Source organism: Acipenser ruthenus, chromosome 10 (genome assembly GCF_902713425.1).
Source record: "Acipenser ruthenus chromosome 10, fAciRut3.2 maternal haplotype, whole genome shotgun sequence".
In the NCBI taxonomy this organism is placed as follows: domain Eukaryota; kingdom Metazoa; phylum Chordata; class Actinopteri; order Acipenseriformes; family Acipenseridae; genus Acipenser; species Acipenser ruthenus.
This window is the reverse complement of record NC_081198.1, coordinates 35,534,734-35,556,656: the sequence shown is the minus strand read 5'-3', so window position 1 is coordinate 35,556,656 and position 21,923 is coordinate 35,534,734. Positions and strand designations below refer to the sequence as shown.

Below are 21,923 nucleotides of genomic sequence, written 5' to 3'. Positions count from 1 at the left end.
TTAAAGAGTAAGTAGCAGAGTTCTGAAAAATACAGCGTTGTACGTACCCAAGTGTTGCTTCAACTGTTTAAATAACATACCTGTAATTTCTTTTCATTAACATCTGGACAACTTTTTAAACTGACTTTTAAAGTCTGTTTCAAAGCTCTTTTCCAAATGGCTATTATAATGCACTGGGGTTTAAGATCTGTCCTCTAAATCAGTGGTGTTCAACCCCGGTCCTGTGGTCCCACAGTCTCCTGGTTTTCCTTCCAACTGAGCTCTCAATTGCTTAACTATACCCTTAATTGAAATTTGCTTAGTTAGACCTTTTTAATTTGTTTTCAGCTTTTAAGCAGTTGCAGAGTTCAAGTTATTTATAAAATGCTGTAGCTAACTTGAAATCTGCAACTGTTTAATAGCTCAAAACAATTAAAAGGTCAAGTAAATTTAGCAGTAGAGAATTGGATGAAGAGGAATAAATAAAATAAGTGCTCTGGCTTTTCAGTTCCGTACCACGTCACAGAATGCTGGGTTACCTGTTTGACAATGTGGGCAATAATCCTTACACTATCTGCACTAGAGCAGCCATTTTGAAAAGTTCTTTGAAACAGACTAAAGTTTTAGAAGTGTAAAAAGTTGTCAGGATGTTAATGAAAAGAAAAGTTACAGGTACGTTATTTAAACAGCTCTAATGCTATATTTTTTCAGAACCTGCAACTTACTATTTAAGTTTCTATCAGCCAGGGACCCCTTTTAATTCAAGTGCAATTATTTTTACCATTAGACTCCATCTGTACTGTACTTTTAAATCATGTATTCTGTAAAGACACTGGGACAGGAATATAAATGGTATTCATCTTTTCAATAAAATGGGGCAAACATTACTAACAAATTACATTATTGCAAGTACATTTTATTATACTAAAGAGAAAGGGTTTTTACAATTATTTGTACTCTTGATACTGTAGCTGCTGAGAATTTGGAGTACCTGCCAGATTCTTTATTTCCTAGAAAGCGAGTTGAGATTCTTCTGTGGGGATTAAGACAGACTAGAATGTTTCATAGAAGGGTTTAACTCGCTGGCTTTATTCAGATTAGCTCAGAACACCCAAATAACATGCCATTGGCATTCTCTGTTCTGGCAGTTAATTAGTGTGATTCAATAATAAGCTACCTTTTAAGCGTAGCTTCTGACATCCAATGATTTTGGTTTCTATTTGCATGTCAGTTGGAATTACAATTTGTACAACTGTCAAATCAAATACTTGTTATTTACATACAGGGTTTTGACAAAATAAATGAAAAGTACATGCCAGATATAGCACACACTAGTTACAGTCCCTCACATATCTGCACATATGTATTAGATGATAAATGGACTCTGCCACTTCCATTGTAGTAAAATGGTACTGTACAGTGGATAAACAAACTTCATAAAAAGTCTGTTGACAGAATCACAACTGTAGCATTTCATGTGCTGATTCTCAAACCCCCGAATCTGTCCAACTAAGAGTTGAAGCAGCAGTTAAATGACTTGTTTAAGAAACGGCATTAAAACAAGAAAAGACCACAGTACTTGTAATGCAATAGCTAGAACTAGATTGTGTAATTGTAGACAAGTGTCTCCCTGGCTTTGTCCAGATTTTATCCACTTGGATACTTCTCCACTTAATATGCTCTATTTTTTAATTATATGACAAGTGGAATTTCCCTTCCATTCACTTTCACCGGGATTCCAAATTATGTTAACCTGCAAAAGTACAACACTGTGCTGTTTGGATAAACACATGTCACAAAGGGCCCATAGAGACACTAGCCTGTCGCTTAGCCATGTGACTGAAAAGGAAAGACCAAAATACTTATATAATATCTATAACTAAAGGGCACATCTAGTGTACTGAAATCTTTGGATGTTATCCATTCAGAAAACTTCTCTCCTTTAATGCTCAATGCACTTCTGTAGTTCTCATTTCAATATATAAAATATGCATCTCCCTGTTGCAAGTCCATGTCAGTCACAATGGGTAAGACTGAAAATGTGACATACATTTACAGTGTGGTGGTTATGTACACTTCCAAAACATCTGAGGCACTACACTAGATTGTTACAATAGGTCTATAACTCCTGCGCATGTTGTATAATAGACTGATATTGATGTGATACAGCCATCAGAAATTTCTTTCTATTTGAAATTGTCATATTAAAATTAGCTATACTGTTTATTTTAATTATATATATATATATATATATATATATATATATATATATATATATATATATAGCTAGTGTGGTGCATTTTCTTGAATTTCTCCTTGAAGGCATTTCCCTAATATTAAACAATTTCCAATAGTGTTATTTGATTGGACAGTATTGTATGCTTGCCATTCCATGCTCCCTAATTTTCTTCTGATTGCATAAGTGTAATACAGAAGGATTGAAAATTAAGCAGATCATTTAAGTTTATGTTTTTTATAGCTAAAACTCCCAGATTGTAGACTGTGTAACACTGAGAAATGTATTGCTAACTTCATTTTTTATTGCATACTGCCAAAAGGTTTATGCAAATAATAGTCACAAAGAACTATTGCAAAATAATTTGATCAGTTACTCATTCTTGATTGCCAAAGCTTTCAGATTTATTTGTAGATAGATTTTTTTCCTCCACTGTAGATTACAACTTTTAAACTGCAGCTTCCTGGTACCGAATCACTTCCTGTGCTATATCTGAGATGTGTATAAAAATTAACTTTGACTGCAGAAGTTTAATTTGTGAAAAGCATAATATTAACATTACATTAGTAAGAAAAATGTAAAACTTTTTAATGAATGCAGCTCGTTTGATTTGCTCAACTTATACCCCTGTAAAATATGATGCTAAAATAGGAATTCAATATTTAGACATGTGGTTTTGACCAGCCAAAACAAAGTTGTCATACACTGCAGGTGTCCAGTTTATGTACTGTTTATAACACAATCAGATTATTTTTTGCTAAATTAAATAAATGGGAGAGTTTGTTTAGTTGTTCTGCTTCAAAATGAAAGTTGAAGTAAGCAACAATGAAGTTAGATAACAGGAAAGAAAAATACAAAAGAAAACACATCCCTTCTATGAAACAGCAAACAGCTGAGGCTGCCAAACAAGCACACAATCAAAAAGTTTAGGATACTAAACTGTCTCTAATTTTAAAACAACTGCAGACCACAGTTCCCAAGCACAAGAAGAGATATGAGACTAGTAAAAAAAAATAATAATAATAACACACACACACACACACACAGCTGCAGAATTTGGCAAAAAACTTCTGTAGAAGGACTGAAGATTTTCTCTTAAGCGCAAAAGAAACTGGCTTCATGGAAATGTAAACGTTGCCTATCAAGCAATAATACTCCTTTCTTTCAGTAAAAAGAAACAAGGTTGTCTGTAATATCTGATTCTTCACACTATGTGGATGGGATTATTGTGATCATATCTCAGTAAAGATGTGGAATGTGCATATTTCTGCTGGGGGAAGGTCACTTCTTAAAAAGTTATCCTGCCATTAACATAGGCAGCATTATTTGCTTAAATATCAATTATATATATATATATATATATATATATATATATATATATATATATATATATATATATAAATAATATTATATTATCAAACAGTTTTATATGAATATGGCCTTGGGGGACAGAAAGTGAACAAAGTAAACAATTGGTGTCATGGGGCTCAAATTCAAACTTGTTTTGTGATACATCTAGACAACATTTGCAGTAAAGAATGAAACCAACAGTACCAATGGAGGACCACTGGAGGAAGAATGATGTGTCATCTTGCATTATGTGAGGTACTGCTGTTGTGGTCACATTGAGTACCTCTAGACATACCATGACAGTGCCCCCCTATGATGCCAGCTATTCAATCACCAAGGTCTATTGTTGCTACCAAGAGCAAGTTTCATTGTTAATTGATCCATGTGATCCATTTTGGGGGGTAAAAATAAATACCCCACCAACTCTTTCTGCGTTGGTAAGTTTCTAATTTAAATCTTTGCCAGCATTTTTAAGGAGGGAAAGTTATTAATTCGTTCCAACGTATGTTGAACTGGGAGTCATTCGCAGAACATTGATACATTTTATGGGATTCAGTAAACAACAGCAACTTCATTTATTTACCATGCTGTATTTGAAGGAAGTATACAGCTTAATTTTAACATGTTTGTATTTTAACTCAATGGACCACTGTGAATTCAGAAAAAATTGAATTTCTGTAGGTAAAATATTATACACCAACTGTATTCAATACTATGAAGTCATCACTGTAAAAAAAAAACAGTAGCAAGATCTCCCTGGGTATCCAGGATATACAGTATTTATACCTGGGAGTTTTCAGATTGAATGTAGAAATCGTTAAAATCAGCATAAACAGGCCGCTAATTTGACTGCAGACATAGAATAAATATTTAGAAGTGCTGCACTTTCACTCAATCAATGCACCGATCAATTTATATTGCTATAACCTGGCAACTGGGAAGAATGGTCCTGTTCTCTTAATGTGTGAGGCAGCTTAGGGAATGTGAGGTTCTACCTAAAACAGGTGTGAGTGTTGTCAAATAAGGCTTGTTCTCATATTTAATTACCGGTTTGCATTTCCTTTACTTCATGAGAAACGATCGTAAACGGATGCACTTCTTAACTATCCGCACTGCACAGGTGATAACATATCATGTTGTATACAAAGTAAACAGTACCGTAAAAAAAAGAACGATGTTAACGAAATACATAACGAAATAAATCTTGCCCAGATCCGAGCAATCACATCTAGTAACATCTAATCTGTGTCCCATTTACAGATGTCTGTCTTACGTTTTGCGTGTGTTTGTTTTCATTCAGTATCAACATAGGAACATCTCCCCCTGTTGTGTAGTCGGAGCGCTTCCTGCAGCCTGTCTGTGAGTTTAGCTTCAGTACCATGTGAACGGGGCGGGGTTTATTGCATGTTGGGCATGGTAAAACTGGCTGGATAAAACCTCAGTCATTTTTAAAACCCAACCCCCTCAACTTTCAATCAATGTGGAGTCCGTAGTCCAGGCGATTGACAGACAAGTGGGACAAAACATAACCAGCGAAAAAGAAAATACACATTTTGACAGGTTTACCAAGCAGCTTCACCTTAGCACGTATCCCCCGTTTACCGTTTTGAAGACTTAATTATCTGTGTGTTATTAATGTGGATTGATACTTCTTACCTGTGAAATTCACGGTAACGTTCTATGGATTGTCTTCTGGGTTCTTCTGACTGTGCAGAACCTTACCAATCCGGGGGTTTAAATCTTAACGTTTCAAAACGCCAATTTTTCACTTTTTTATTGAAACGATTAAAAAAAACAAGATTGCGTCAGGACCCAAAATAAATACTGGTTGAGGCAACGGTTATTTTTTAATGGTGATTCTTTTAAACGACTTAATTTACCTTTTTACTTTTCGTATTAATATAATAACCGTAAAGTTAATATCATCCCGCTGGTGTACACGCACGTTTTTGTATGTAGTAACTACGAAACAAAATCTAAACGCCAATTTCCTCTGGCTGCACTGCAGTGGTACCGCCAGTTCTATTTAAGGCTTGGATCAAGGATCCTGTTGCCACTTCCATCCCACCCGTGATTAATTTACCCCTGGTCACCACCGGGATCTTGGTGCCACTTGGTATCTTGATGCCAGATCATTCGGAATACTGGTGATGTAGTCCCCAAACACGTCCGAGTAGCAAAATATTTTTCTGATATTTTTAAGGCAGATTTTATTTAGAGGCGGCGCTTACAGAGTACAGCGTCGCATCGACTCTTTCTACCCCAGTCAGAGTGTTTGGCCAAGAACACAGTTGGAGCTGGGGGGTCGAGTGGATTTGGGGGGTGATTGCTGCTTTTTTTGCTGGGTTTTTTCTCTTTTTATTTTTTCCTTTTTATTGTTTTTTTCTGCTGGATTTTTCCAATTTGGTTACCATTTCAGAATTTTCTTTTGGATCATGAACAAACTATACATCGGGAACCTGAGCCCTTTAGTGACTGCCGAGGACCTGAAGACACTCTTCGGGGAGAGGAAGCTCCCTCTAGCCGGTCAGGTCCTGCTCAAGTCTGGTTATGCTTTCGTGGATTTCCCCGACCAAAACTGGGCCATTAAAGCAATTGAGTCTTTATCTGGTAAGTGCATCTTAACTTCTGAAACAACCGCCCCACTGTTTATCCTATACATATCCTTAAAATGAAACCATTTAATAAATACCCAGAAATAAAGGAGAGCTAGTTCAGGAAAATATATTTTCCTGTTCGGGACGGCTTCTTTAGAATGTGCATCACCCAGTACCCGAGGTCAGCCGGGGTACTTTACGTTCTAAAAAAATAAATAAATAAATAAATAAATAAATAAATAAATAAATAAAACTGACACATTTTATGACCAAACACATACCCGGAGACATTCATACAAAAAATAAACAACCCTCCGCATACTCCAATTAACATGTTAAATCTAATGTAATAAAGTCCGTTGCCTACGAGCGCTACATAGCAATCACCCATTGAAATACATGGGATGGTGGTAGGCACAATTATTTTTCAGGTATTTTTTGTCTTGATTTTATTGAAAGGCCACAAGGAAGGTAAACGGAAAGTAGGTGCCAAGTACATGTTCCTCAAGTGCCCGGGCATGTTTTTACGAGGTGTCCTATATGTAGGTGCTGGGGGTCCGGAGCAAAGTGCTAATAAACAGGTAGCTGGGGGGACGAGGTGAGACTTCATTTCAGAGCTGCGCCAGGCCACTCTGCATTAACACAGCGAAAGGGAAAATAGATTTTACCCTGTGAACTCGGCCGAATACACACACACAGCCTTATCTAGAGATAGGGGAAAAGACGGAGAGGTGGTAGAGGAGGGCAGAGGCTTGTTGGGATCGTTACATTTTCGATCGCTTTTATAATTTTTTCTTTTAAAAATCTATCCCTCTCACAGGCTAAGTGGGAGGTGGGAGCAGAAAGCATGGCTGCCCCGTCCTTCATTGTGAGTTTTAAAATATGAGCTCATCACTCCTCTTTGGCGCCGCTTTTGTAATTTTTAAATTAATATATATATATATATATATATATATATATATATATATATATATATATATATATATATATATATATATATATATATATATATATATATATATATTTTAGATATTTCAACTAAGGCTACAGATCCACATGGGCTTCAACTTCCCCAAGTATTTTGTCGGACTTTTAGAAAAAAACAAAAAACAAACTTTTAATAGTTGTGTCGTTTTTCACCTCGAGTTTTAACTTCTTGTTTCGAGTTGCAGATATATGTGAAATGTAACAATTTTGTTGTAAAACAATCAATTAAATTAATATACCCTCGCATATTTCCTTACATTATTGCCAACTATTTTTTTTAATTTTTAGTATTGTTCTTTCTCCCCCCACACACAGGCAAAGTCGAATTACATGGAAAGGTGATTGAGGTAGACTACTCTGTCCCGAAGAAGCTAAGGTATGATGCTTTTGAGTGTTGTTACTAAACATTGTCGCCAAAAAACTACACAACATACTTTAAATGGCTACTACGAATTATTGCTCCTGCACAGAGAGAAGGGTGCAGATGTTTTTTGTTGGTCGGATGAATAATTATTTAATTATATAACCTTGCTTTTGTTTACCTAGGTTGAATTCCCTTAAGCATTATTGCACGTTTTGAAGACATTGTATTTTAGTCGTTTTAGAACCCTTTTCATATAACAGTTTGTATTCTTAAACGGTTGAGATTAAAAAAAGGAAATCATTCTTAAAACGAAAATAGCTCAATGAAATGCTTCCTGTTGTGTATAACATGTGATTATGCATCATTGTTTGACGTTTAAATCAATTATAATGTATATTAACTTGTTTTAATGAAAGCAATCCTAAACAAAATATTCTTATTTTTCAAATTAATGATTACATTTTAATTCTAGTACATTTCGATCAACTCCCTAGGCTAATACAAGTGGTATTCTGCGAACTACCTGAAAATATTAATTAACAACAAGTGGACTGCTTCCAGTCTGTACTTGTTATTGATTTGGATAACGAGATTGACGTTAAATACAGTATACGATATATTTCTGATATGATCCGGTTTCAAATATTTATGTAATGACAGAATATATAGTGTCATTTTGTAAACAACATTTCTGCGATAAAAAATAAAAAATAAATGGTGTACATATTTCATCATATTCTAATATTAGGACTCGTATACTGTACAACAGAAACATGTATTGCTTATAGTCATGGAAAACATACGCTTTCAGAAATTATTTCTAAATTCAGTTTGTCCTTGAGTGGGAATACAACTCTAGGACCACTTTATAAAATAATAATAATAATAATAATAATAATAATAATAATAATAATAATTACACACAATTATTATATATATATATATATATATATATATATATATATATATATATATATATATATAAGTTATCAATCGTTGTATAATTTCTGAAAACGTTCGTATTGAAATTTAAGACGTTAGACATTTTTAAAATATAAATTAGCGAGGATAGTGCTACATACATACAGTACAGTAGGCGAATAACAGGTCTTGGGGTTTGGAAACTTCTATGAACTGGGATATCTAGAGACTATATTACCGGTATGTTTGCACAGTAAACTGCTTACACAATGCTAACAGGTGTGTTTAGGTCACAGGACATTTGAGACAAGAGTACTTAACAAGAGATGATACGGTGAAGCAACATGTTTAGAGTTGTACAGTGAGAGGCGTTACATGTAAAGGCTGAACATTTCAACGATTTCTAGAAAAATCCAGCCACCCCTTTTAGTTAATGAAAAATCCATCCATACATCTTTGAGTTAATAAAAAAATCAGATGACAATGCTCATGTATGTGCATTTTCAGATCTGATATTATAGAAATGTGTTTTTATTGACAACATCCAGTAAACAGTATTTCAATACTTGCATCCTGAGCCATTGGGAAAAAAAGGGCATAATACCACAATAGTGACGTCAAAAAGTGATAATTACTCTAGAGGAAATTATAGTCAAAGTTTGACCTATTCGACTCATTGAGACCCATCACTTTCAATTCAAGCACAAAATGTCTCATTTTCAATCACTCACAACACCCACAGTACAGAAATGTTCATTAATGATCAACAAAATCAGAATACATAAAAAAAAAAAAAAAATGGTGTCAAGCTGGTACATTTGTATCTCAGAGAAACTGGAGAGGAACTGGAAATTAAAACAAGGTAAAGGCAGTCATCCAAATAAAGCTGAAGCACTAACGGATAACGACACAGAACGTCTGTACAGCACTGAAACACTATGTTTAAAAAATGCCCAACTGTAGGCCTACTGCTGAACCTTGTCTTCTTTAATATTAGCATCACAAGGGTTTCCATGTATTATATTATAGAGGGGCTTCAGTGAGTTACAGAAAAACAATTCCATCTCGGGTGGCTATGATAGTTTATAAATTACTCAACCTTCGGTCTCGTAACTTATGACGTCACAGAAACCCTAGATGGAATTATTGTCCTGTAACGCACTGAAGCCCCTCTATTATATATATATATATATATATATATATATATATATATATATATATATATATATATATATATATATATATTTAAACAGTACAAATATTCAGCAATGTTGAATAAAAATAAAGTTAAAAGGCCTGGCATTTACAGGAAATTATAACATTTATTTAGATCAGTTGAAATGTAATTTCTTATCAGGAAGTTCTATACAGTAATAACTTTGACCATTGGAGTTGTGTTAAAAGTTTGTATTTAATTTTTTTTTTAATAATTACTCCTAATTTTAATGGAAGTTTTGTGAAGTTTTGGTATATGTGTGTGTGTTTTAAATAAAGCCAACTTAACAAAAAGATTAGCAAAATTAATGAAGCTATTTGTTATAATGGTTGTTATTGGTTAGATCATGGCCCCACTGTAGGCATATCTTTCTGTAGAAAGCCCTGCAGTAATACTACATATATGTGATCTTACTGGTGTTCATTTTAAATTCCATTCCAGACGGAATACACTATTTTTGCTATTTCGACAAGTAGCCACAGTCAGAACTCTTGGGGTGGTTTCTATTTAAGTTCTCTAGGCTGAATACTTCCAGTATGTGGCAATGCTGTGTTTTAAACACACTGTGTTACAAATTATATAAAACGTATATTTTCCATTTTGGAAACAAAAGTTGAAAAATCTTGTTTGTGCTAACTTTAAGGGGACGAGTGAAAGGATCGGTTTGGTATGTGAGGGAGCAATACACTGTCCTTTGAGTTCAAAATGTTTAATTGTCTTCACATCAGAAGCTCAGCCAGTTTAAATGGTTTGAGGTTACATTGAAGGGAAGTTGGCTATATACCTTGAAAAGGAAGGATGTCAGCTGGAATGGCAGACAGCACTGGCCTGGCCTGGTCCTGGTGACGATAGGATTACTCATTCAGAGTGTGTCAGTGTGAGTTCAGTTCATTACTCATGTATGATCCATAGTCTTAGCAGCTCAGGTCATTTTCTCTTATAACCTGTTATACCACATCTTCACGTGAGACAACACACCAGTTTCTCCACCATTTGATTCTTTGCTCTTAATTGATATGTAGATATTTGCGATAATACAGCATTTACCATTTGGTGTGATGTGTTGTTGAAAAAATATACAGGTAGAACCATATTTCAATTGGTCTGTTCCAGTAAATACAGTTCTGTTTTTTTTTTGTTTGTTTTGTTTTTAAAAATCAAGAGAATTACCTTGAAACCAGTTTTTGATTTATGATTTTGTAATATATGCATATATCAAAAATACTGTATTTGGTATATTTCATATTAACCTGCCGTGTGTCTGACTGTAACACCTGTAATTTGTGCCCTTTTGGAAAAGCTGTTTAATATGAGAATGTGTGTGTGTGTGTGCAATACCATTTATATAATGTCATATTTACATTTTTTTGTTGGGGGGTGGGGGGATAAAATTGGTTTCTTTAAAAAATATTATTATTATTATTATTATTATTATTATTATTATTATTATTATTATGTAATAACTTATTTCTGTGTTGATTTTTCCAGCAAGTAGCATTTCTAAAATACACCCCATCAACAGAACTGAATTTAATGCAGAAGGCTGCTAAACTATTAGCTGAGCGACACCAGTAGTTATTTCTTACTTTAAACCACAGATTAGCCCTACATTTATGTTGGACATGTTGTGGCAATGCTGATATTGACTGCCTTAAGTTGCCTGTTTTTTACCATTTGACACAGCATGTCATTTAAATAAAACTATCAATAAAACCGTTGAATACGATTGTACATTTACTAATCTCAGTAGCTACATTTGTGGCAGAAAAAACCCCATCAGTTTTAGCCTTTATCATAGCTAATATTTTAAAAGCCTGTTCAACATTTCTACACATAACTTATAATTGTAAAAATAATAAAATAGGACATTTTAGGTAAAGTAAATCTCAGCATTCCCACAGCATCCACCATTTTTAAATACAAGATACTTCCATCCTACACATTTATGGCTGATATCTGGCTTCAATTAACACTTCATTCATGGCCATGTTTTTTTTTTTTTTTACCCCAGTGAGCAACCTGCTCTGTTTGTGTGAAAGGAAAATAAAGCTGGCAAAGCCACAACACTGGCGACAAACAACTGAAGGTTAATTAAAGGACTCCAGAGTCCACCTAAGTTGTTTCTTAATTCTGTAACATTGCTGTTTTCCTTGTACCAACTACACTCTTGTGTAAACAGCTGGAATAAACAAAGGGGCTGCTTTATACATGGTGGTGTAGTGCTAATATTTTACAGCCTATTGTAGAGCTGTGTGAACCACTTACCCACTCTGTTTCTGCTTTTCTCTTAATAACGTTGGCAATCCCATTTACTAAAGGATGTTAAGCTTTATTTCCTCCTCGACACTTCTCAAGTTTGTTTCTGTAAATGTTTCCCAGATTAATGTCTCTCTTTATTGGTAACTCTAGTCCTTAGCTAAAGTAATGAATGATAAAGCGTTCCTGGGTGACTGCTAGATTATTTTTTCTGTCTGGAATGTGGCAGTAGTGCATTCAAAGAAGACCACCACCACACAAATATGCAGCAATGCCCCACATACATTACAGGGTGCATCTGTATACTGTTAAAGTACACCCCAGATTTGATTACGTTTGTAAGGTAACCCCTTTGTCTGGGTTAATTGAAATTGCAAGGTTTATTTCTGTGTTAACTTTGACAGGAATTTGCGTCTGTAAACCTCACCGTAAACTTCACAGGAACATATTCACAAAGCGCTTAGCCGAGTGTTAAGTTGGCAGCATTTATGATGTAAACTCTGGATTTTGATTATTAACCTGAAAGGAAGGAACTAGAAAGTTTTTTTTTCAGACAAGTCAGGTTTTTACAACATGCCCATGGAAGATTTAAAGAAATAATAATCTAGTTTAATTTCATTGTTACAAGAAAAACTAGTTTGTGCTGAATGGCTTAATTGATTTATTGGTCTGCAGAGGTTCAAGAAAAAGCAAGACTCTCAGTAAACCCACCCATTTTATATATATTTATAGAATGCTGTTTTTAAAAGGCATTCCTTTCTTTTTATTTTCTTCATGAGTCACCTTAATGCCTTAATCTCCTCTAACATGACTGTTGCTTTTTTACACTATTTGTATGATGTTTTTCTTTTGTATAAAGGTCGTTTCTGGGGGCAAATCAATTCATACAAATCTTAATCACTTTACTAAAGCCTTCCCGAATGCAATAATAGGATGATGGAAATTCAGTTGTCAAAAAGAAAAGGACTGCTGCATACTGTATTCTTTTGCAACAGCAGGGAATTCCTGCCTTTTAAGCAAGGTAACTTAAGCATTTTGGAAATATAGAACAGTGCTGGGATGTGCTTGTATCTTTAATATTTTAATGTTTATTAAAACATTTCCAGATATTTGTTCATTAACAAATAAGAGAGCTGTCTCATAGGGTAAAACAAACCCTGTACCCCACCCAGTTACCTTGCAGTACCTCCCACAGACTCTTATGTACAATACAGTGTGTTCTGTTTATTTCAGACCTCAGTGAACACATTGCAAATGGAACCTGGTGACAAGGTTAATTTTTCTTTGCCTCTTAAAATACATTTCTAAATCAAACATTTATCCCAGCACTAATATAATACAATGATAAACTAGAAAAGAAAAACTCACACAATGTCATCAATTCTTCCTGTTATTAAAGACTATACTGATTCCATAGCCCTTGTCTGTCCGCAACATATCGCCACTACAGTTTAAGCTATTTAACAAATGTGTTGAAGCTTTAAGTGTACTTTTACACTCTGCAAGGTATGGTCTGACCCTACTTAGTGCACTGGTTCAAGCTGCTTAGTCATTCATTATTCCAGTTTCAAGTTAATGGAACTTGATTTGCCCTGCATTGCCCTCCCACCCACCCATTTGTTTTCCAATGAGAAAAACAATGTTATGTTATAAACCTCGCAAAACAACAAGGGAGTACAGGCAGGTGCAGCTACACCTCATTAATGTTTTGTGTTGGTTTTGCTAATTTTCCTTTTCTTATCCTTGTAGATTTAACTATGGTACCCAATATTTTCTCAGTGATTGTGAAAGTTGTCTTTCATTTATAAGGTCTTGGCTGTGCGTTGTGTCACTTGTGGTCTGGTGATGCATTGTGAAAATACAGTAGATGCCGGTTATTAGCAACCCTGATAAAGACAACTTTCGGTTATTAACAACATTTTCCCAGGAACCAATCCCGTCCCATAGACTTTAATGTTAATGGAATTCTGATATTAGCAACTGCACGCCGTTTATTGACAACTTTATTACTAGTTGCCAGTGCTACATAGCGCACTTGCGTGATTTATGCACAAACTTCATGCAGCTTTTATAATACACTGACTTCGCAACTGTGTATTTCTGGTGGATTCAGGCAGAATCGTGGCTTTGAAATTGGCTATGAAGCTGCACGCAGAATTGAGATGGATTTAGAGCGGGAGATGGTACATTGTAAAAAGCAGACAATGTTGGACAATTTCTTATTTTAAAATTGTGTTTTTTAGAATTGATTATAAGTACAACACATTTTTTATGCTTGCTTTACACACTGTAAGGACAATTGTAGTACATCGTTGTGTAGTGCTATTTAAGCGTATTCCCTCTTTTTTGTTTTACACACGCGTGAAGTAAACAGTTCTATGTTTGGGTATTTTGTGTTTCTCATGTTAATTTAACACTAACATTTAAAACACATGTATTTCAGTGCCATATTTGTACAACTACATTATATATCGTTGTTCCATATAAATACACTTGAAAACGGGCTTTTTGCTTATTGGCAACTTTTGGTTAATGACAACTTTTTGCTGGGAACCGAGAAGTTGTTAATAAGCAGCATTTACTGTATGTACAGCATTTGAGGAGGAAGACCACGAGTGAAAAGGGAGGAATTGCTGGTTGTCTGAAGGCATTTCATACTGTTTCAATTCTTGTACAATCATGTAAAAATGTATTTATTCAAAAACCACAAAAGAGACCATAACAACAAAAAAAAATTAATATAAATTGCAGTAATTTTACTGCAACTGGAGGTTCTGTTTTCATTAATTAACAGATTTAATTGTATTAACAGAAGATCATTATTTTAAAAGAAATGTGATTTGACATGGATGCAATTCAAAATAGATAGACTGTAGTTCATTTTTCGTTAATATTTACTATATGTAACTAATACATAATTCTGCAACAGGAATGATAAGCAATCTATAGAACTACATACCTCAACTTTATTATAGTTATTTTCTCTATAATCAAATGTAATACTACAGGTAAATGTATTCTAGTACAGTGCAATCAATACACCAGTGTATATATATATATATATATATATATATATATATATATATATATATTCATATATTCATATATTCATATATTCATTTAAATAAACTGTTTTACAGAAAGCTACAAAAATAGCAATGTTCTCCAAGGCTAGTTTTAGAAATTGTAAAAAAAAATATGTACCACATGAAAAAGGATAATTTTACATGAAGCTGTTGATGTTTTATGAACAGCAGAGGTGTTTTTATTTTTATTTTTTAACATTTTCTCATTTTGAAACAACAACTGGTCTATACATGTTTGATATCTAGAAATATATAAAATCTTCTGTGTCAGTAAATGCATTACCTGCCTGCATCACATATAATGCTCATTACTTCAATACTGGCAGATAAACAAACACATTTTGTTGATTCCCAGTTAGGTCATTGTAGTAAATTTAACTGTTTTTTACTTTTGTTGTGTAAAGACCCTAAAAGACCCGGAACCAAACAATGAATTAATATAAATCAAAAGTATATCAAGCACTCCGGTTGTTTGGTTTTTCCACATTAATATAGATATTAAATAAAAATTATGAGAGATACGTTAGTTTCTTTGTTTTTACTATTATGTGCTGCGCTTGGGTTTTTAAATGTTATTTCAAATTCACGCATTGAAAAGGCTCAAGATTGTTGGATACCTCTATGTACACTTATTCCTTTGTACCAGAGCTGTGTTTAAGAAGGGGTCAATTCCAACTGCATTGTTTGTAGAGCCTAAACTTAGGTTTTAAAAAATGAAAACTTAATAGCAAACATGAGCCACGATTAGTTATTTTACACTTCACATAGGGGTATAGTGACACTTTCAAATCGTTTACTCCAGTCTTTAAAGAAACCCGTTTTTTTTTTGTTTGACAGGAAGGAATTCAGTTACATTTTTACAAAATGAGAAATAAACAACTTGAGATGTATTACTTGTTTGTTTGGTTCAACAATATTAAAAAAACAGCCCAAAAAACAGGTGTTTTTGTCCCTTTAAATTTGCTTTAAAGCTTTATCATGCTGAACAGTTAGGCTTTAGTTTAGTAAATCACTATCAAAATGTATGTTCTTAATTTTGATTTAAAAAAAAAAAGATTTTAAATTTGTTTGTGATTGTGTATTAATTAATATTTTTGGACCTTTTTGGTTAAGAAATAATTGAGCTTTGTAAGTTGTTAAAAATAAATGTGGTTTTAGCTAAACTGTTCTCTTTTGGTTATTTTGTGTTTAGATACCTGTCTGTTCACGTGCGGCACACATTCTACATTTCAAAGCAGTTTCTATTAAAAATCAAAGTATGAATAATTTAGACAATGATAATACATTGTTTAATGAACTCTGTAATTATTTTATCCCTGAACTGAATTGCAGTTTAGTAATCATTTTTAATCATTTAATGAAAACATACAAGCATACAAAAAAAATAAAAAATAAATAAAAAAAAAACGAAATTCTACTAGTATTATTTTAGGGGTAGAAATAATTGTCCACTGTGTGTTGAAATTTAATTGAAACATAACACAAATCTGTCAGTTTCTGTGTGTAATGCATTCAGATTTTCTCAAAAGAGCTAAATCAGAATATTCTTAAAACTGATTTTTCTGTTTGTGGATTTCATTGCTTTCAGAAAATGTGTTTGCATTCTGAATTACGGCAAACAAATTATTCTGAAAACTACCAAAACTCTTATGTGCATGTAACTGCATTGTATGTAGTCCTTACTTGTTGAAGCCAAGTTCTGTGGCTTGGCTAGGGGTCTGGATAATTGGTAGTAAACCTATTGCATGTTCTTATGTTCTTAAGGTGATTTACTGTCTTGACCATATTATTTAATAAACACAAAAAAATGGGATATGAAGTAGTATTATGAAGCGAAGGTGTTTGTAAATTGTGAATTTCAGTTCAACTATAGTTTCGCTATTATTAACATCATTGTATTGTTTAATAGCTTTTGTAAAAGAAAAAAAAAGTGGTTGAACATTTTAATATATTTTATGTGTTTTCTTGCAATTAATTATTTTAACAAATTGTTTAGGTGAAATAAAAGCAGCCCTACTATAAGACAAACAATTAATTATGTATCCTATTTTTTATGTTAACTCATTAGCATAATACATATAAGATATTTTTAATACATTCTATCAGATGAAAATGTTATTGAATAATTGAATAATTGCATTTTAATCCAATGCAAACCTTTTTTTATTTGTGTCTTGTGCATTATATTTTTTGGGACAATTTTTTTTAAATAAATAAATTGGATAGTTTTAGAAATAACTGTTTTATATAATGTTTCAGTATAAAATTAATATCTTTGTAAAACAGCAGTAAAATCCATCGGTCAATCTGGAACAAAATTCAGTGGCACCAGATACATTCAGACACTAACCCTACATTTCAATATCCATAGCTGTGTAAATTATAGTTTGTAACTACCTCATATCTTGTAGCTATACACATTCTCTTGTCCAATGCAATTTAAAAGAGCTCATATTATTCAATTGATATTAATTAAATTAGATAAATCTATCGAAAAAGCAAGTCTTCATGATGAATTAATAAAAGTATTTTATTTTCCATGTAAAAGATTGGTTTCAAAGAAATAAACTGTAAAGCTTTTTTTTTTTTTGTTGCCACAGTTTTTAATAAAAAGGAAATATGAGTTCAGTGAAGCCTTACAACAGTTCTGGTTGTATTACAATATTCCAGTAAGCCACCATTTTGGTTACATGCTGTGCTGTGAAGCATCTGCCTTGTAATTTCTTAAAGGGGGTTTGGCCAGCAAACTTTGTAATCTTCAATTGCTTGTGTGTTACTTTGCGATCTTGCATGCAAAAACTGCCTTTTAAGTTTTCCCTCCATATTTCATCAAAAAACTCTTTTTTTCAAGAAGAGCCAAAACTGGAAAACTGAAAAAAGGCTTTTTAAAGTGATAACAGAAAAGACATTATAAATTTCTTAGCTTACATTTGTTACCAATTATACTTTGAAGCCATGGTTTAATCTTTACAGTACTGCTGTAAAACACTGAATCAGTGTTTATTGACCTCACTCAATAACATTGCAGAAGGTGAACTGTTGATTCACAGGACAGGTGAATGTAGAGATGAGAAGATGGGATTTTTGTGCCAAATCTGCACAACATTTATTAAAGAAAAATGACCTAATTTGGAGCTATGGGTCATGGTAGGGCAAACAGATTGTTTGATGTCGGTAAAACAATTAAGTTTATAGTTACTAATGTTTAATTAAAGCAAAAAGGTACATTTTATTCTTGCAAAATCAAGGGTAGGAGCTGTTTAAGATGTTGTTTGTAATGTATGTTTTGTGGTTCAAGAAGACAGGGGATACAAAGTTAGCTAGACTGGTTGGAGACTGTATTTGTAAGCATGCAAGAGCCAGGATGTGAGTGCTCTGTAATCAGTGCAGATACTGTACTCTGCTTTATTATTTGACAACGTTGTGTGGTTTCATAATTTTGGTTCCAGGAAAAAGAACAAAAAAACAAACATGATTACCAATTATTGTATATAAACTTTGAGAGAAATGGTACTGCCTCAGCTGCTGAAATTCAATAAATACCAACATTCGTGAGCAGGATAAGAGACCTGGGGAAATAATTTAACAAATATTGTTTTATAGACAAAGCAGTGTTTTTTAATAGGGGTATTTAAATTATAGTACAATTTATTTTTAGAAGCAAAAATTGAGCAAGTAGCTTAAAAACACACACACTGAATTCATATTTGAGAACTTGCAATAACAAGTGAAAACTTTTTAGGAGACTCACATTTCAAAATGAAATACAGCACAGCCTGATCCTGTAATACATCTTTTAAATGAATAATCATAATAAAGCAGGGAAATGTACCTATCCAGACAGCATGTTGTTTTTAAAGTACTGACAACAAGTTTGAACAGTAATGTAAAAAAATAAACACAAGCATGCAGAGCAGACAGAAAACATGTTGGTGCTCACCATATCCCCCCCCCCCCCCCCCCCCCCGAATATTACAAAAAAGAATTCTCCACACCCTTTATATATATATATATATATATATATATATATATATATATATATATATATATATATATATATATTGTTTAGGAAAATACCTCTTTATACCTCTTGAGTTGCTTGATAACTTATTAGCTAAAAATCGTATCTAATAAAAGAGAACAAGAACCACATACTAGCTCACCATGAGAATTAACATTATTTATTTTCCATTAACACTAAAAATAAAACACCAATGAATGTAAACTTCAATTTGTATGACTGGGGTGCCTTAGCACTTGCCACTTCTTCTTTTGAGACTCCTTCTGTGAAAATGTATTTCTCAACCACTGCCCATCAATGCTAGGTTACAGTTAATCATAACAGCTTTCTAAAAAACAAAAAAAAACACCTCAGTGAATTTGTATGAAACACTTGTGTTATAAATAGGATGATTGCAGGCTATTAGATTTGTTATTCAACTCATTTGTTTCGTCATCATTGACCCTGCTGCGTTTCTCAGGTCGTAGGGTGTTTGCACTGACGTCACTTATTAGATAAAGATTATTATTATTATTATTATTATTATTATTATTATTATTATTATTATTGTTATTATTATTATTATTATTATTATTATTATTATTATTATTATTAATAAATTATTTAGCAGACGCGTTTATCCAAATATCCATAAATGCATAGAAACGGCTGGGATCAAATGGTTAGAGAATCAGTAAGTTTCTTTTAAGTACAGTGTAATGAAATAGATAGTTGGTGTTAATGAATTCAATAATCATTATTGTCAAATATTAATAAAAGGCTCTACAGTGTCCAAGGAAACTTAGTACACAATAGCTGCAGTGTATCACATTTTAATAACTGGAAAGCAATTCATAAAATAAATTAAAATAATAAAACAAAAGGGGACAGTAAAGAAATATTGTTTCACAAATTATGCTTTTGAATATACCCATATATACCCATTCTCAACCAAGCTTGAAATATTATTTTTGCTACTGTAGGTAAGCATTTAAATACAACTAAAGAGACTAATCTAAATCTTTGTCATATCGAATATTTAAACTGCTTTATTATTGTCACATTCTGGAGTGCTGAAATAAGTTACTGATACTGACTAATATTTTGCAGCTCTGTTTTTTTTTTTAAATTATTGATTTATAAAACTTGGCTAAATTGACTAGATTACACATTTCCAGCTGGTCTCTATAAATCAGTCCCACAAACTGTTCATTTAAGGGTTATAAAATAAAAAGGCATGATTGTTTAGTTGTGACACTTTCAATGTAGTCGAATAATTGATTAGCATTAACATTATATTGTGTATTAAAATCACATCACATATAGAATACACACTACAGAAACATCAAATACATCTGTTCTTCTCTGCATTATTTTGCTCCAGTGTTGTATTTGTGTTGAAAAACTGTTTAAAATGTTAACTTTTTGTTTTTGATAGTCTGATACAGTTGTCCCAATCTTCCGACTGACTGCTCGGATGCGGTCCAAAACTGCACTTATAAGTTCGTCTCCAGTAAGTGCAGGGAGTGGAGGAGTGTGGACCATATTTTTGTATATGGTAATTATCTTTATATGCAGCCATGCGCCATATCTCACAAACTAAGTAAGTCATAGAGCTCAGTTAAGCAAAGCGGTGGTTCAGGCAGGGATTAACCTTAGATTAAATCACATAAACATCAAACATATTTCCAATGCTTCCAATACCAGATCAAATAGTCAGTCGAATAGCGAGTATCTTTTTTGTCCTTCGTCCAATACGTTCAAAGAATGGAGGGAAGGGATTTATATGTTATCTTAATTTAATACATCCCTGTTATGTGCCACAGTTCGGCTCCTCCCCAGCTTCCACCTGCTTTTTGTCTACGTCTAACGGGTGAGGGCAGCTATCCTGCCCCTCTGTCCCTTTTATCTGCAAGCTAATTTCTGGGTGGGGTACCTCAAGGCAAGGCCAAAGAATATAGTGTAAAATATGTATAATGTAGTAGTGTGGTCTAGTCTTAATAAATGATCTTTCGCATGAGTTTCCTGACTGAACACAGGGGAACTAAGGGGCTGATTTCATCAAACTATACACCTCAGGAATGGATAAGCCACAGATTTTACAAAAAAGCTTTTGACAGCATTTAACTGGATTCCATCCACCACCTACTGTATCTGTGGTTATCCCTGGATTACCCCTAAAAACAAGCCAGTAAAGCATTTTCTTTATTCTATTTTTTTTTTTTTTACATTTAAGCTTGTTACAATATAAAATGTTTTCAGATTAAGAAACAAACTGTTTTGTAAAAAAATGAGATCCTGTTTTTACATTTCTTCATGTTTGTGTTTTGCTCTGAAACTGGCATTCGTAAGCTGGTTCAGACACTAGCTTACCTGTTTAGGTCACTTCACAGCGTGACAAAGTACAATGTAAACACACTGGACTGCCAATTTTTTTTGTAATCACTAAAAGTAAACAATAGATTAAAATGAACCTTCTTTATTAATGCTACTACTGCTAATCATAATAATGAGGCTTCTACTACTAATATCAGAAATCATAATCATAATCCCAGTGGAACCCTAGGAAAGGGTGTACAGGTCATAGGTCCTGGTGTAAGGAACAGAATCCAGTAGCCACAGGTGCACTTGCTTGGAAGCAGGCTCTAACTGTGCTTAATGCTTGCATCTCAGGTTCTCAAACTAGCAAGGTCCTTTGCCTGCTTTCAAACTCATGAAAACTTCAAGTGGTTTTAGTTTCAGGTGCTAAATTATTCTGGCAGTGTAGGTGCCAGGTATTTGGAAGAGCACCTGTGGATACTGAGTAAGTTAATTGGTTGCTCTGTAATAAGGCAGTGCTGAAGCTGCGCCAAGGACTGCGGAGAAGTGCAGCCTTGTGTGGGGAAGGTATTGCGGGGCTGAATGATACACTGTTTGACATTCAAAGCTTTA

At 33.5% G+C, this 21,923-nt stretch overlaps 1 protein-coding gene across 4 annotated transcripts in view; it reads left to right on the top strand.

The window, feature by feature from the left end:
- The first annotated feature begins 5,684 nt into the window (after positions 1 to 5,684).
- The window catches only part of LOC117409033 (insulin-like growth factor 2 mRNA-binding protein 2), an 82,832-nt gene continuing 66,593 nt past the window's right edge, over positions 5,685 to 21,923 (top strand). For 2 of the 4 annotated variants that reach the window (XM_059032096.1, XM_034014567.3), the window contains exons 1-2: positions 5,685 to 6,175; positions 7,465 to 7,525. In XM_059032096.1, coding sequence (XP_058888079.1) covers positions 6,001 to 6,175; positions 7,465 to 7,525 — 236 coding nt within the window. In that variant the 5' untranslated portion in view covers positions 5,685 to 6,000. The remainder of the gene's footprint in view (positions 6,176 to 7,464; positions 7,526 to 21,923) is intronic. The other 2 variants (XM_034014575.3, XM_034014558.3) reach the window with 1 other exon arrangement.